This window comes from Mangifera indica, chromosome 11 (assembly GCF_011075055.1).
Source record: "Mangifera indica cultivar Alphonso chromosome 11, CATAS_Mindica_2.1, whole genome shotgun sequence".
NCBI lineage: Eukaryota > Viridiplantae > Streptophyta > Magnoliopsida > Sapindales > Anacardiaceae > Mangifera > Mangifera indica.
Genome location: NC_058147.1, coordinates 14,804,698 through 14,821,307, shown reverse-complemented (window position 1 = coordinate 14,821,307; position 16,610 = coordinate 14,804,698). Strand labels below are relative to the sequence as shown.

The 16,610-nt window shown below is 34.7% G+C and overlaps 1 protein-coding gene across 1 annotated transcript in view; it reads right to left on the bottom strand.

The window, feature by feature from the left end:
- LOC123229975 (SCY1-like protein 2) overlaps positions 1 to 16,257 on the bottom strand; it is a 41,370-nt gene extending 25,113 nt beyond the window's left edge. Inside the window, exons 1-5 of the mRNA XM_044656044.1 lie at positions 15,594 to 16,257; positions 13,736 to 13,840; positions 12,778 to 12,888; positions 12,162 to 12,344; positions 11,577 to 11,703 (exon numbers count right to left, since the gene is read on the bottom strand). Of these exons, the coding sequence (XP_044511979.1) occupies positions 11,577 to 11,703; positions 12,162 to 12,344; positions 12,778 to 12,888; positions 13,736 to 13,840; positions 15,594 to 16,085 (1,018 nt within the window). The 5' untranslated portion in view covers positions 16,086 to 16,257. The remainder of the gene's footprint in view (positions 1 to 11,576; positions 11,704 to 12,161; positions 12,345 to 12,777; positions 12,889 to 13,735; positions 13,841 to 15,593) is intronic.
- Between the last annotated feature and the right edge of the window lie 353 nt (positions 16,258 to 16,610).

Sequence of the window (16,610 nt, the reverse complement as noted above, 5' to 3'; positions counted from 1 at the left end):
GGGAGTTCCAAATAATTTGCAGAATCAAGTAATAGCTCAACTCAAGGAGTTTTAGGTGATTTCCCTAAAAATAATCCAACAAACACTGCTTTATATGCTTCTCAAATACCAAATAATTCTCAACAATTTCAGTGACAAGTCATTTGCAGTTCTGGACCTAGTCTTTCACAGCTAGCATCTAGTTTAGATACAACTCAGAAGTCATCAAAACAATTTAGTAAAGAAGAGAGTTCAATTGTACCTAATGCAATCCATGCTAATATGTCAACCAAAGCTCTTACAGCCACACCAAAAGTAGTCAATAATCCTAGTTGGTATCTTGATTCTATAGCCATTCAAATTTTTCTACAGCAGTGAACAACAACTTCAAGTGGGGAGTGGTGAATGCTTTCCTATCACACACAAGTTCAATTTCTAAACCTTGCCTAGTTAAAGATGTGTTTTTATCTCATTGATTCAATAAAAAGAGTTTGTCATTGATTCTCATTTCTGTCTTGGCTGTGAAATATATTGGAGTTGTGTTTGTCGACTAGTGAACTATGGAGTGAGTGGATTATTGCAGGTTGGAAGCTAATCGGCTAGACAAGAGCAGGCTGTCAACAGTCAAAACGTTCTGCAGATTCAGGTACTCATGAAAATCTCATGAGTATATCAAAGCTTGTGTTGGATAATGGCGTGATAATTGAATTCTTTGATCATGTTTGGCTTGTCATGGATAGGAAAGATGGATTGTCTCAGCTTATATCTTCTGGTTCTTTACACTTTCCTAGTCAACATTGTGTTGTAATCAACCTCAGAACAAAATACCTTCAATTTTGGTACCCTAAATAAATCAATTTTTAGTCCAATAAAGTAGATATTTCTTTGATGGACAACGATTAGGACACCCTTATACTCTATTTAAAATGTGTAGCTTTGTTGACATTTCTGCTGTTGATATAAACAAAGATTAGTTTTGTATTGATTGCCAATATGGCAAGCATCATCAATCTACTTTTCAAGGTTTACTTGGTTGTTTCCATTAGAGTCTCAATCAAAGGTTAGTTAAGTATTCCAGCAGTTTCACAAACAGGTTGTAAGACAATTGATAGGAAGATTAAAGTAGTGCAAAGCAATTGGGCAGGAGAGTTTAGACCACTTATGAAACATTTGCAACATCATGAGATAGTGTTTAGGCATCCATGTCGACATATTCACCAACAAAATGGTAAGACTAAGAGAAAAAACAGGGGCACTGCAAAATTAGGTCTAGTTTTATTGCCCCAAGCCTACATGCCTTCAAGCTACTGGTGCAGTGCTTTTCAAACTGCTATTTGCCTCATCAATAGGCAAGTATCTTTTGTTTTTACATGGTAGATCATGTTTTAAGGTGTTGTTTAACAAAACACCAAATTATAAAATGTTGAGAGCATTTTGATCTGCATGTCATCCTTATGATAAACCATAAAACCAACACATATCTAATTTTCATACAACCAAATGTATATTTGTTGGTTATGATTTATCACACAAAGGTTATAAATGTCTCAGTCCAAATGGTAGACTTTATGTTTCAACCAATGTAAGCTTTGATGAGACAGATTTTCCCTTCAAAAATAATCCTCATTTTGTACTCATGAAATTTCAGTTTTGTTGCCAGTTTTTTATTTGCTCAAAGCATGCTCTGTCCTAAATCAAAAACCCCGAAATAGAACTAATAAATTCTCTAGCTAATTCCATAGCAGACTCAAGCACTCTTAATACCTTAGAACCTGTGCAATCTCCACAAACTATAGAAAGTACCAAAACATTCACCATTGTCAACTTTTAAGTTGTACTCCCTAGCGAAAATAGGTTTGTAGATTCAAAGAACAAAGTCTTGAATTGGGAAGGAAATAGAAAAGCCACTGTCAGTGATAATCAAGTTGTATTTGCACTTGAATGTTCTTCTCATCCTACGTTTACAAGACTAAAGATAGGCGGCTTGCCTCAGCCTAAGTTGTATTTTGCAGAAGCAGTTATTGAAGAACCTAGAAATATTTTTGAAGCCATTGCACATCCTTTATAGTTTAAGGCTATGAGGGAAAAGTATGAAGCCTTGATAAGAAATAAAACTAGGCACTTAATACCAACATCTTCCAGTCACCATGTTCTAGGTCACAAGTGGGTGTTTAAGAAAAAGTTGGATGTTGATGGCTACACAAGTTCCAAACTAGGTTAATAGCTAAGGGGTCTTAGCAAACCACTGGGGTGGACTATTTCGAGACCTTTACTCTAGTAGTCAAGTCAACTACCACACAAATCATGCTTTCCTTGGTTGTGTCCTTAAATTGGAAGATTCACCAAATTGATGTTAACAATGCTTTCTTGAATGGTGATTTTCAAGAAAAAGTCTATATGACTCAGCCTCATGGCTTTGAAGATAAGACCTATCATAGTTTTGTTTTTCAATTAAGAAAAGGGTTGTATGGCCTTAAACATGCTCCTAGAGCTTGGTATGAGAAATTGAAAAAAGCATTGTTCGATAGAGGCTTCACAGACTTTATTGTTGATTCCAATTTGTTCATCTTCAAGAAAGAGAATGTTGCAACGTACATACTCATCTATGTAGATGACATTCTAGAATGCTACTCACTAGTCCAAATTTAAATTTTGTTAAAGCATTGATTATTAATCTAAATACTCAGTTTGCTTTGAAAGATTTAGGTGAATTGAGCTACATTTTAGGTCTCAAAACTCTTATATGAAAAAAATATGAATAGAATTGTATCTCTCTTATTTACAATTATCTCAATGGTACATAATTTATATGTGTTCCAAATCCTAAATAAAGTAACAAAAATCAAAAAAATTAATATACAATATTACAATACAGGAAAACATATATTTAGAATATATTCTAACATAAAAAATAATATATTTCAAATATATTCTAACATATTTGGAATACATGCTAACTAAAATAAATCACCTAAAGAAAGGAAACAAATCAATGAGATCAATCCAAATTTGAACTCTAGATAGCAAAATCCTATAATTATTTCACACTCCCCCTCAAGTTGGGTTATAGATGTTTAGTAAACCCAACTTGGAACTTAATTCTTCAAAGTTGATACACAACAATGGCTTCGTCATGATGTCAGCAATTTAATGGCATGTCGGTGTGTAGGACAGAGTAATCAAATTTGACTCAATCTTTTCCTTGATGAAATGACGGACTATCTTGATATGTTTGGTACGATCATGATGTACAGGATTCCTAGCAATGCTTATTGCAACTTGGTTATCGCAAAGAACACTCATGAAGTTTCCACATGGTAGTTTCAATTCTAAAAGTAACCGATTTAGCCACACGACCTCACAAATGCTTAGGGCCATAGCTCTAAATTCAACTTCTGCACTACTCCTTGCTACAACCAATTGGTTCTTACTCCACCAAGTCACTAAGTTCCCCCAAACATAAGAGCAATATCCACTTGTTAAACTTCGATCAATGGGAGATCCAGCCCAATCAACATTAGCGTAAATATTGATTTCTATGCTCATTGATTTCTTAAACAAAATTCCCTTTCCCAGTGTCATCTTGAGACATCTAAGTATGTGATACACTACTTCAAGATGATCTTCTCTAGGATTGTTTATCAATTGACTCACAATGTTGATAGAGAAAACTTTATCAAGTCAATAGTGAGAAAGATCAATTTTCCCACAAGCCGCTAATGTCTTCCTTTATCAACTGGCAGAGTATCCTCAATTGCTCCTAATTTTTTCGTAGAGTCCATAGGTGTCTTAGTACGTATGCAACCAAACAGTCCTATCTCCTTCAACAAGTCTAAAATGTATTTATGTTAAGAAACACAAATACCTTTTCCTGACCTAGTAACCTCCATTCCTAGAAAATACTTGAGAAATCCCAAGTCCTTTATCTCGAATTTCATAGCCAAAACTTCCTTCAATCTAATAATTTCTTCCTGATAGCCACCTATTATAATAATATCATCAACATACACAACCAGAATAGCCTTTTTACCTTCATTGGATTCTTTGAGGAACAATGTATGATCTGTCTAGCACTGAGCGTATCTAAACTTCTCCATGGCTTTTGAGAATTTGTCAAACCATGCCCTAGGAGACTATTTTAGTCCATATAGTGACTTCTTGAACTTATGTACTTTTCCCAACCTTTTAAGTCCAGGGGGCTTGTCTATGTAGACCTCTTTATCAAGATCACCGTTGAGGAATGCATTCTTGACATCTAATTGGTACAAGGTCCAATCAAGATCAACAACCATAGAAAGAAGAGTTCTGATTGTGTTGAGCTTTGCAATAAGGGCAAAAGTCCTTCAATAATTGATCCTATAAGACTAAGCAAATCCTTAAGCAACCAATCTAGCCTTACATCTCTCTATACTGTCATTGACATTATACTTAATGGTGAAAATCCATTTGCACCCCACAATTTTCTTGTTGTCTAATAAAGTAGTCACTTCTTAAGTTCCATTTTCCTCAAGTGCTCTAATTTCCTCTTCCACTGCTACTTTCCACTTCGGTTGTTTCAAAGCTTCATTGATATTATTGGGTATCTCAATAAAAACAAGCTTGAGTGTGAATGTCTTAAAAGCTAGAGGCAAGCCTTCATAAGAGACAAAGCGTGAAATAGGGTGATAGGTGCATGAGCGAACACCCTTTCAGAGCGCAATAGGCCACCTAAGATCATCTGGTAACTCAACAATAATTTGGTCAAAAATAACATCATTGTTACCCAGTATTTCATGAGCTTCGAGGTTCGGTTTTGAGTCAACATTTTGCAAAGGATGTGTACCTATCTCTGACTCATCCTGACAAGTTAGAGAATTTGAAGGAACGACACTCGATTTTGGACCGATTTTAGACTCTATAGGCTGAGGTACTTTATAACAACAGATTTGAAACTAGAGGGACATTTTTTAGTGGAACAACAAAAGAAGGAGAAGAAGAAGGTGTCGAAGGGACTGAGTGACTTGTGAAGAGATCGAATTCACATGTGGTGAAGTCATTTTTATCCCAAATATAATATTCTTCAATTGACTCACTCTCCCCCTAAATATTAGATCTTGGGTCAAAAAGTTAATTTTCCATGAAGGTAACGGCCATTGAAAAAAATCAGCGTTTTTTAAAAGAATAACACTTATACCATTTTGTGTAAGAGAATACCCAAGGAAGATATATTTTTTGAACTTTGGGTCCAATTTGCTTCAATGGGGTTGATTTAAGTGAACAAAGGTTGAACAACTAAATACCTTCAAGGGAATGGTGGAGATGAGCTGAGAATTTGGAAAGAAATCAAGGACTTGACATGGTGTTTTGAAATTTAAAACTGGTGATGACATTTTGTTTATAAGATATGTAGATGTAAGGACAGCTTCCCCACAAAACTATTTTGAAACTTTGGAGGTGAACATAAGAGATCTAACTACTTCCAACATGTGTCTATTTTTCCTTTCTGAGACTCCATTTTGCTGTGAGGTTTCAACACAAGAACTTTGATGAACAATTCCCTAATTAGAGATATTTTCCTAGGTGAAAAGAAAAAAAATTTTTTTGTATTATCAGTTCGAAGGATATGAATTTTGCTATTAAACTGGTATTGACCACATTGAAATTTTGAAAAAATTTTCCCACTTCAAATTTCTCCCTCATAAGAAAGTCATGTGACTCGAGTACGATCATTAATAAACAGAACAAGCCACCTAGATCTCATGATATTTTTTATTTTAGATAAACCCTACACATCTCTATGAATAAGAGCAAAAGGACGAGATAATTTGTATGGAACATTTTGATATGAATTTTGAACATGTTTTGACAATTGAAATATCTCACAATGAAAGAAATTGGGATTTTTATTCAAAATAAAGATGGGAACAATTTTGCAAGATATTGAAAACTTGGATGATCTAATCGATAGTGTCATAACATAATTACACTATTTTTATTTTGAGAAGACATTGAAGATGACTGTTAGAACTAATGTGTATGTCACATGTAGGAAAAAACATGGCCAGCTTGGCAAGAAACAATTGGCTCTGAAGGCAGTCAACCTTGACCAAGAAGCTCCAACAGAGAGGATGATGTGTGGCAAAGAGTTGGTGAGAACAGGAGAAGGAGAGAAAAAGGAGGAGTAGAGCAGAGGCAGTTAAGGAAGAATTGACAGCAAGGATGTAAGGGAGAGTGCAAGCCTCTCGAATGTCGTGTGGAATGTTTTGTTACTGTTTGTGAAACTTGTACTCAGTTATTCTGTAATCAGAATTCAGATTCTGGAAGGAAAAGGAATTTATTTTGTAATCAAACTGAATGTAAACATTAACTGAGATTAATGAATATACAGTTCCATTATTGTGGTTTATTACATGCATTATTACATTGCTTTGTTCATTCACAATATTGAGCTTGGTTGATACTGGAAAATGTTTAAGACTGAAGGACTATGTGATGGAGTTGCCTGGTGCTGAAAAGGTGGAGTTGCAGCTTGGTTGAGGAAGGATTTTCTGGAGCTTCAACCTGTGAGAACCGAGGGTGGATTCAGGTACTCATCAATGACACAAGACTTTGAGGTACACACTTGGTAGATTGATGTTGCCCCTTTAAATGCCCTTCACCTTTTAGGAGGTAGAGACCCACAAACACCTTATCATTGCCAATCATATTCCCTGAATCCAAGCCCTGAAACACAATTTTCGGAAGTAAATTTTGTGATGCAATTAAAGTCATTGGTAACTTTGTTGATAGACAGTAGATTACAGTCTAGATTTGGGACTAATAACACTAATTTCAATGCCATGTTCTTTGAGATAGAGACTAAACCAATTCCTATCACTTTTGAAAGACAACCATCAGCAATTTTTACAAAATAATTGTGTGTGGAATAAAACCTCTCAACAATCCTGCATCCCTAGTCGTATGATCTGATGCACCTGAGTCAACAATCCAAGATTCTGTTAGGAGCAAGGTGTACGTGAGAAAGGGGGAGAAAGAAGCAACAAAGATGACAAGTGACAGCAACATGGGAAGGACAGATGGCAAGCAACTAATGGTAGGGAGCAGCCTGGTTGGAGTAGAAAACAGAAAACAGAGAGCAAGAAATCCAAGATTCTATTCGAAGCAGGGTGTATGTGAGAAAGGGGAAGAAGGAAGCAATAAAGATGACAAGTGGCAACACCATGGGAAGGACAGGTGGCAACACCATGGGAAGGACAGATGGCAAGCAACTAATAGCAAGCAACTAATAGTAAGGAGCAACCTGGCTGGAGCAGAAAAGAGAAAACAGAGAGCAGGAAATGCAGTAGTCACAGCAACAAAATTAACAAAAGAAAAGGTAGCAAAAGAACAACTACCAGAAGGAGAAACCAAAGTGCTTAAGCCAAAAATAGCATGCCTGAAGGGAAAGTCAACTAGATAGGGAAATAGAGATGATATAGACTTGGGAGGAGAGAAAGAAGGGGCAGAGAATTGTGAATGAAGAATTAGAGGAGCGACCAACCTCTCGAAAGTTGGGTTGTGTTACTTTCTCATTAGTTCAGATTGTATTTTGTGTGAATGTAAGCTCAGATGATTGACTAATTTGTAGATGTAATTTCCAAAACAATTGAGCAATACAAAACTATCTTTTGCTGAAAATTACTATTTCATTACAACTTGTGTTCAAATACATTACAGAGTACCATTTACAAATTTCATTTGATAAAAGTACTTGTTTGATGGAATCTCCATTGGAAGCACTTTGCTAGTGCTAATGATGCCATTCGAGCCAGGTCTATATCAAATTCTGATCTAATTGTATAAACTTTCAAGGATGTTGTAAAGTTACCTTTCTGGGCAATCAAACCTGTTTCAATAAGTGTCTGACAATTTTTGGGAATGAGATTGGATGGTTTGAGTTAGCAACTTTTGGAGAGCATCAAGTTGTTCCTTACAGAAGGGGCTAGCCTTGGCAAATAAACAATGTTTATCAATAAGGGCAGAGGTAGTGTTTCCACTACTTTGATAATCCCTTTGTCCACATGGTTTATAATCTAGCAACTTCCCATGCAATCCCCAACATTTGTCTTTTGTGTGCCCCAACTTTCAACAATGTTCACACTTAGGTCTTCCTTTCTTGGGTTGGTTTTTATTGGAATTTGTTGCATTTCCTTAGACTGCCATGGCTGAAGACTCACTTGTTTGCCTTCCAAACATTAGCTTCCTCCTATTCTCTTCACAATGAACATCAGAAAAGGCTTCACAGATGATGGCAGAGGCTTTGTCCCCAATATACAGTCGCGAACTTCATCGAGGTTTGGATTTAACCCCATCAGAAACTTGAACACACGTTTCTTTTCAATGATCCTCTTGTACTTTAGGCCATCATTAGGACTTTCCCAATCAGAAACCTCAAACCAATCTAGTTATTGCCATTGACAAGAAAGCAGGTTGAAGTATTAGGTAACATTGAGGTCTCCTTTATGAAAAAGCATTGAGGTTGCTTTCTATCCCAAATAATCCCGACATATTTTCTTAGTCAGTAAAAGTTTCCCTACTTGTATACCAAATCTCTTTACTCGTGTCGTAGAACATAAATTTTTGCTAATTGGCACGGTCATGGAATTAATTAACCACGACATCACAACGTTGTTCTCAATATTCTAGGCTTTGAATTTGGTGTCCTCCTTCAACAGTGCAACTACAACTCCAATGATGTAGTCTTCTGTCCCTTTCCCTCACACGTACATCAAAACTGAATGAGACTACTGAATATAGTTTAGGCCCAAGAGTTTGTGACTGGTGATGGGGGAAACAAAGACATCAGAATTGTCAAGATTTGACAGAGTGGTAGTTCCAAGAACAAGAGTGATATCAGAGGAAGAACGTTGGGTGATGGTAGCCATAGGATCGGTTTTTCAAAGATTTGGCTCTGATACCATGAAAAAAAAATGAATAGAATTATATATCTCTCATTTAAAATTATCTCAATGGTAGATAATTTACTTGTGTTCTAAATCCTAAATAAAGTAACAAAAATCAAAATAATTAATATACAATATTACATAATTGGAAAACATATATTTAGGATATATTCTAACATAGGAAATAATATATTTCAATATATTTAGAATATATGCTAACTAAAATAAATCACCAAAAGAAAGGAAAAATATAAATGAGATCACTCCAAATTAGGATGAGATCACTCCAAATCAGGATGAGATCACACCAAATCTAAACTCTAGGTAACAAAATCCTAGAATTATTCCTCATTAAATATAAAGAAAGGCTATATTTAGTTCAAGCGAAATATGCTAATGAACTACTGATCAAGACAAGCATGCAAAATTTTAATGCATGTTCTGTTAGTGTATGCCCTAGAAACCATAATCAATATGCTAATCTTATCTTGTATATATATGTAATGATTTATTAATAAAAGAAAAAGTTTTTTTATTCATATAAATAAACTACTTACTTTATTTATATTGATATAAAGTATATATATATAAATTGTTTGCATAATTCACCTAGTATACAAAACTGAATTATCAAATTATTCCTTACGGACATGGTATAAATTGGGAAATAATATCACATAATGGGCATATTGAATGCCTCTTTTGAATATCATAAGATGATATTAATGCAAATGACAATGATTGTCATTTCATTAGGCTATTAGTATGGATTAATAGCTAGTCAACCTTTTTTCGAACATAACTAATAACGATAAGTTACATAATTATTAAATCATAATCAATAACTTATCATATAATTGTATTAGTATACGAAGTAATCCTTTGACTTGAGATATCATAATTGATCCGATACAGATACGTATGGCTCATATAATGTATAAATACGAGGCTAATCATATTTCATACGAAAGGTCATGTTGGTCATGCATTGTTTATATGCAGAGATGAATGATGATCAAGGCGGGATTAGTTGACCCAAAGATATTGGATTTAGAGAACAGTTGACTTAATCTATTTCAAGTTCCTGAATAAATGTTGATAAATATTGAAAATCAAAATCTATGACCAGAGTATAACAATAAGTCATACGAAGAATTAAACAACGAAAGGATTTTACCTACACGAAACGTACGATTGGGAAATTAGGTTTGATGAAGTGTTTTTTTAATCATGGTTTCTTAATCATAATCAATATTAATCAATAATAATTAATATTGATTATGATAATAATTAAGATAATAAAGATTATGATTTTAAATGAAAAATAAATAAATGGGATTTGAGTTTGAATATTAGATATTATTTGGTTAGGATAATATTTATATAAGTGAAATAAATGGAATGAGGACTTATGAAACATGTATGTTATATATGAAATTGGATTGGAGAGTTATGAAAAATGTATAGTAGGTATGAGCACTATATAAAAGGGAGCTAGGATTGTAATGTATAGTAGGTATGAGCACTATATAAAAGGGAGCTAGGATTGTAATAGGGGAGAAGAATATTATTATTTAGGTAGTCTGAGCAGTCTTTGACTGATTGGAAGGCTACAGCATTTGGAAGAAGTTGACACTCCTTGTTACTAACACTATTTCCTTTCAATACTAATAATATTTAAGTTAGGTCCCTATTAAATACATTAAAGGGAACACTACATTTTGGGCTGTTGTTCAAGCCATCTTCTTTGTTGAAACTGGAAGCATACTCAGTTGCAAACTGGATTGGAAATATGGAGGGCAAAATATCAACTACTGGTTATGATATTTTTCTTGGTGACAATCTGATATGGTGGAGTTCTAAAAGCAAAAGGTGATATAGCATTTCAAATGTTTTTCATTTTTCATTGCTTCCGTTCTAGTTCTAGGTTTTCTAAATCTCCATTCTTAGTGTTTTCAAATACAGTAAGTTTACATAACTTATCCACATTCATGAATCACTTTTCTCTTCTTGATTTCTTAGCTGTACTCTCCTTAGCATTAATAAATTGACATTTCAATTGTTACAATAATATAAACAAATAAATTTTGCAGAATTCCAAATATATAATTATTGTTATCTCTTAGTATGAATCTTTAGATTTTGTCTCACACTATAAAATTTAGTGTAGTTAATGACTTAATTATCCAAAAAATTTTAAATATAAACATTCTTAGAGTGCAACCTCACGCAAACTTATGGCTCCACTGCTTGACATGATGGCAGAGGCATTGAACATAAAAATGCATGAGCAAGTCATTTCAGATAATTATGAGGAAAAAGAATGCTCACATATACAAAATTTTCAAATCGAAATCATGGACAAATTCTTATCTTTGCTTTCTAAAATTGCAAAACTATGTATCAAAGATATTGGTGAGAGTTGGGCAAACTTCTTGACACTTTTCAAGGGGAAGATCAAGTTAATCAGCTTGTGAAAGGCACCCTCTTAACAACTCTGAACATAACTTCTTTTGTCCCATATTCTTTGAAAGTCTTTTCATTTCTTTTAATTTTATCCATATTCAAAGTTTTTTTAAAAAATCAATTGACAAAAGAAACAAAAAAGAAGTCCTCAATTAAATAAAATACAAGAGTGGGAAAAAATGGATGGGTCCATAATGCTCACATTTTTACCTGTGAATTCTGAGGCTGTTGGCCTGAGAGACTCATTTGGCGAAAGCATCCTTTGAAGGTCAGGAACTAATTCTGGTTGGATAGAGGAGAAAGCTTGATTGGATAAATAAGTCAAGGTATTCATATACTGCAGGCAAATAAGAAATAAATTAAAGGACAAGAATTAAACATTAACAACTAAAAAAGAAATTGAAAAGGCTAAATTATATTTCAAAGAGACAGGAACAACCATTGTTTATTTATACAACTCATGACAATTTTTAGACCATTAAATTAATGTACTTTCAATGGTTGAGATTGCAGTCAAATAATAATAATTGCACACTGGAGATTGTACATGTCTAATGTAATATAAGCCATTCAAATAATACCAATTCAGTTGTCACTCACATTGTATATTTGTACAAATAAAACAGGGGCCTAGTGAATTGTCAATGGATGTGTGTACTTAGGGAATAAGGAAATGAAGCAGCATGTTGGCAGCACCAGACATCAGTATCTCTTGTTTTCACAAAACACTTGATAATTAAATTTATACCTACTGCTGAAATGCAATCAACTATAACAAAACTAATCTATTAGTACCATCTTGACATTGTTATGACAATCAAACAAAGGCTTGCGAGCAATAAGGTGATAGGCAAGGCATCCAAAGCTAAATATGTCAGATGAGCATCCCACTGAAGCAGTCTTGCTCCGAACAAGTTCAGGTGCAGTGTAATTTAAGGATGGCTGGAGGGGCAGCATAGAATCCTCAACATCATATTCCTGTGCAATAATATCAAATAAAAACATGATTGTCAACTATGTTTCACTGAGGAAAAAATCTCAGTTCATCAGAACTGGATGACTTTGACCCAACGAAAACCTTAAACAAAGAGCAGTTGACACAAGTAAGGAACCATATAATTCAGTATTCTAGAACAACTCCAAGAGAAAAGCGGAGACAAAAACACCAAGTGATCATGAAAGCAGGTGGACCAACAAGGAAGTGGGTATCCATAGTAAAATGGAGTTAAGATCACCAGGATTAAGTGAAGAAAATATATATAAATAACATGACATAACGGGATAAGAAAATACACCAACTTAGAAGCATTAACAGGATATATTTTCAAAATTTTGCAGAAATAACTGCATAAATGCAACAATTTTACCTAAAATGATCAAGAATAGTGTACACAAAACAATTTTTACTCACAGCATAATGGAAGGCCTGTACATTAGACAAATCACTCCCAACTTGATCTGTCGAGATTGCAAAACCAAATCCAGCAAGCTTCCATGCCCCACTTGAAGTTATTAGGACATTCTACAACATAACTGTCTGCCATCAGATAAAAAGTCCATACAAGGACCAACACCAAAGGCTCTTGACCTCTAGATAATAACTATTCCAATTTTCAAATGATTAACAACATTCTTATGCCACTAGAAAAAAAAAATATTAACCATTCCAAATTAAACATAAATAAAAATCTGATCCTCAAAGATAAAAATAGAAAATAAAGACTCCATGTTCATCTCAATAGATTAAGCCAAAAGGAAAAAGAAAGATACTTAAGCATTTTCAGTAACCTGGATGAATGTAAATATTGGAAAACAACTCAGTATACACTGAAAGCAACAGTAACAGCCCATGGCCAATACGACCATTAACAAAACTGTCAAAGCCACAACTAAAACACCCAATACCATTTCCAACAATGATCCTACCCCACCACAATTAACCACAAGCCACCATCAAGACCACTGCTGTGGTAATTTTTATAACTATTTTCCCACAATTCCCATCCCTACCACACTAACACAAACACTCACAACTAGGACACAAAAGTGAAAAGAGAATTACTAGAAAATTCAGAAAGCAACGTATTTTGCGTGGAGAACCCCAGGACTTAAATTATGGACCATTCCAAATAAAACCACACCTTCATTTCCACCCTTTCTATAATCAGATATTAAAGAAGATAAGACTTTAGTTCAATTTTAAAGCAAAGAAAGCCTCTGATTTCAAATTTTCAACAATATTAATGAAAGTTGAAGAAGATAGTCAAGATAAATGTCAATAGAATAATTCTATAGAACAGTCCAACAAAACAGGAACAAGCTGTAACAACTTTAAAACGATGAAAACATGTATAAAGTGAAGAAATAACCTCAGGTGATATAGCCCGGTGAATGAGATGAGCATTACTATGGAGAAAATCTAAGGATTCTGCAATCTGGAGTAAACCATGCTTCATTTCCAACAAACTCATTTCCTGCATATCAAACACATTCAGAAGGCTACGACTAGCACGTATAAATATCAATAACTCTTTAGATAGATTCAACACTAAGCAAAGAATCAGCCTAAAAAAGAGGTAGAACTCCAGGAAACTTTCTCAAAGACATAATTTCAAGGAGCAGCTAAGCTGCCTAGATATTATCTAATCTGGGCTAGATGAGTTATTGTCTAATATGACAAAAAGACTAAGTCTGAAAAATCTTCAGCAAACTCTTTGGTCTTTTATCTCAGTAGGATTACACAACTAGACTTAAAAACAATTTGGGGTGTTGGGTCTTGGGGAAAGTACTAGTCATTGTTGTTGTAGGGAAAGTAAGCAGCAGTTCCAACTTTGTTGTTGTCTACTTTGCCAAAGGGCATGGAACTACATCTCTATTTATTTTCTCTCTCTTCCTTTTTTAAATAAATATTTGTTAAATGGCAAAACATATTGATAGAAAGCTGGACAATTTCTTCTCTCCTTATAGTCAACCAATGGACACATCCATACAGTTATGATGAGTCCACAAACACCAGAGTTCTTATAATTGTCTCCCCAAAAATCCATAAACCTAATACGTCAAAAGATTCTAAACAAGAAGCAGCAAAATAAAGAATCGTAGTATCACAAGTTTTCAAAGTCTCATCCCATTAAACATTAAATGCTTGACATCCTAAATCCCTATGATTTCCCTCTAGCTAGATATTTCAGATCTAAAAGTGCCTTGACAGTCCCCAATCCTGCACTGCATCCTATTCCATAGAATCCCCTCCAACTAGTCAACAAACACTCCACCTACTAGCAGTTAAAAAAAACAGAGCACACTTCTCTAGCAACCTAGTAAGGAAGATATAAGCAACCTTTGTTGTAATGCAACACCAGGTAATCACAAACATTTTTCATTCACACTTCCCATACCCTTTTCAACTTTTCTCGTTTTTCCATATCAATGAGAGAAAAAGAATAGATAACAAATGTTAAAAAGCTTGAGAAATTTCTCCTGATACTCCTATATTAAAATTGACCATTCCAATCCTCATTCAACAACTGTTTGAAATATATATAATAATCAATGCTGCCTTAAAAGAGAACCATAAGGTCATCCTAAATAAGACAGGATTGAAACCCATAATAAATCATGACACACATATTGCAAAACTTGAAATTAGTCATCTTCTGAAGACTGCATAACCCAGAAAAAGATAAATTAATGTTTCAAGTCACTAATTGCTTTACCTTTCTTGAAAATAACTGATTTATGCCACCATACTTTGCATGGTTCATCATAGAAAACATGTATCATATGTGAAGACAGAAATCCATAAAGCCAACCATTACATCGTGACATTTGCAAACTATCAATGCTTACATTTTCTCTTTCAGAAGATGATTGGAAGCAACAACCACATAATCCAATCAAAAATTAGAAGAATGCAGAGCATCCAATGCCACTAAACCTTAAAATAACTACATGAACATAACCAGGCTATCAAACACAACACTCATAATCTAAGATATCAACTTACATCTATACTTCCACATTACAGGTATTATCATGATCACATCCCAATTGATGTGACAACTGATATCATCAAATGTCAAATTAAATACCACATCATCATATGGATAGATAAATAATTGAAGATCCCAACTTCTTAAGTTTAACATTTCCTCTAATCCCGTGAATTTAACTCATTCAAAAAATAATTGAAGAGAAAACCTAATTCAATAATTGAATTACGCATACCAATCCCTTAAGCTCCTTCGGCACTTTCGTGACATTATCCAAATTCCCCAAAGCGTTGGCCACCGACGAGAAAAGCGGCTCTGTCACCATAGCCATCGCATTCTTACTCTCATCCATTGCCTGCACCACGTGTACAACTCCCGGGTGCCGAAGCCTCACCAGTCTCCCCGCGTCCGCACGTGTCAGATCCAGAAACGCGTCCTCCGCTGCCTTCGACAATCCTGCACGCACCCTCCCCTCCGACAAAGCGCGCTTGTCCAGCACCCAAACACACACAATCGGATACTGCTGAGCGCGCGTGGCATCACGCGCCCTAGCCGAGTAAAGTTTCCAGGCGAGTCCAGGCCCCGCTGACCCGATCTGGTCAATGAGCTCGTAATCTTGCAGAGGTTTCGGTCCGGTTACCTCCTGTACGGTTGTTTGTACGGTTTTTTCGATCACAGCAGCGGTTTTGGCGAGGGCTTGAGTTAGGGTTTTCATGTTGAGAGACATTTTGGATTTTATTGAAAATTTGGGGAAATGTTGAAATAATTTTTTTTCTTGAAAATGTTTTTATTTTTAATTTTGGGAGAGATTAGAGAATTTGGGACGATGAATCAGAGGAGCTTTCTTTAGCCGGATACGGTTTGATCCAAGCCCTCGTTTTATATGAATTGTGTTGGATTTTTTTTTACTTTCTATTTTTCGATTTTATTAATAAGGGTAAATAACAGTTCAGTACCTGATGTTTCAAAAATAATCTGAACCCCCCACAAGTTTCACCGACAGAAGTCACAAGCATGACCTGGACTTACAACTTCCCCTTATACTTTGTGTGAAAAGTTATTTTATGTATATAATTTTTATATATAATTTTATATATAAATAATAACATATCACTAGTTTAAAGACTAAAGTCATCCTAAGAGACAATACAAAAATCTAGGGTACACAGTGGTACCCTATGTGCCTAAGTGGTGGAACTTTAGTGAGGCACAAGATATGTTTTAGGTAAAAGTGACAATGCACTGAGTTAAG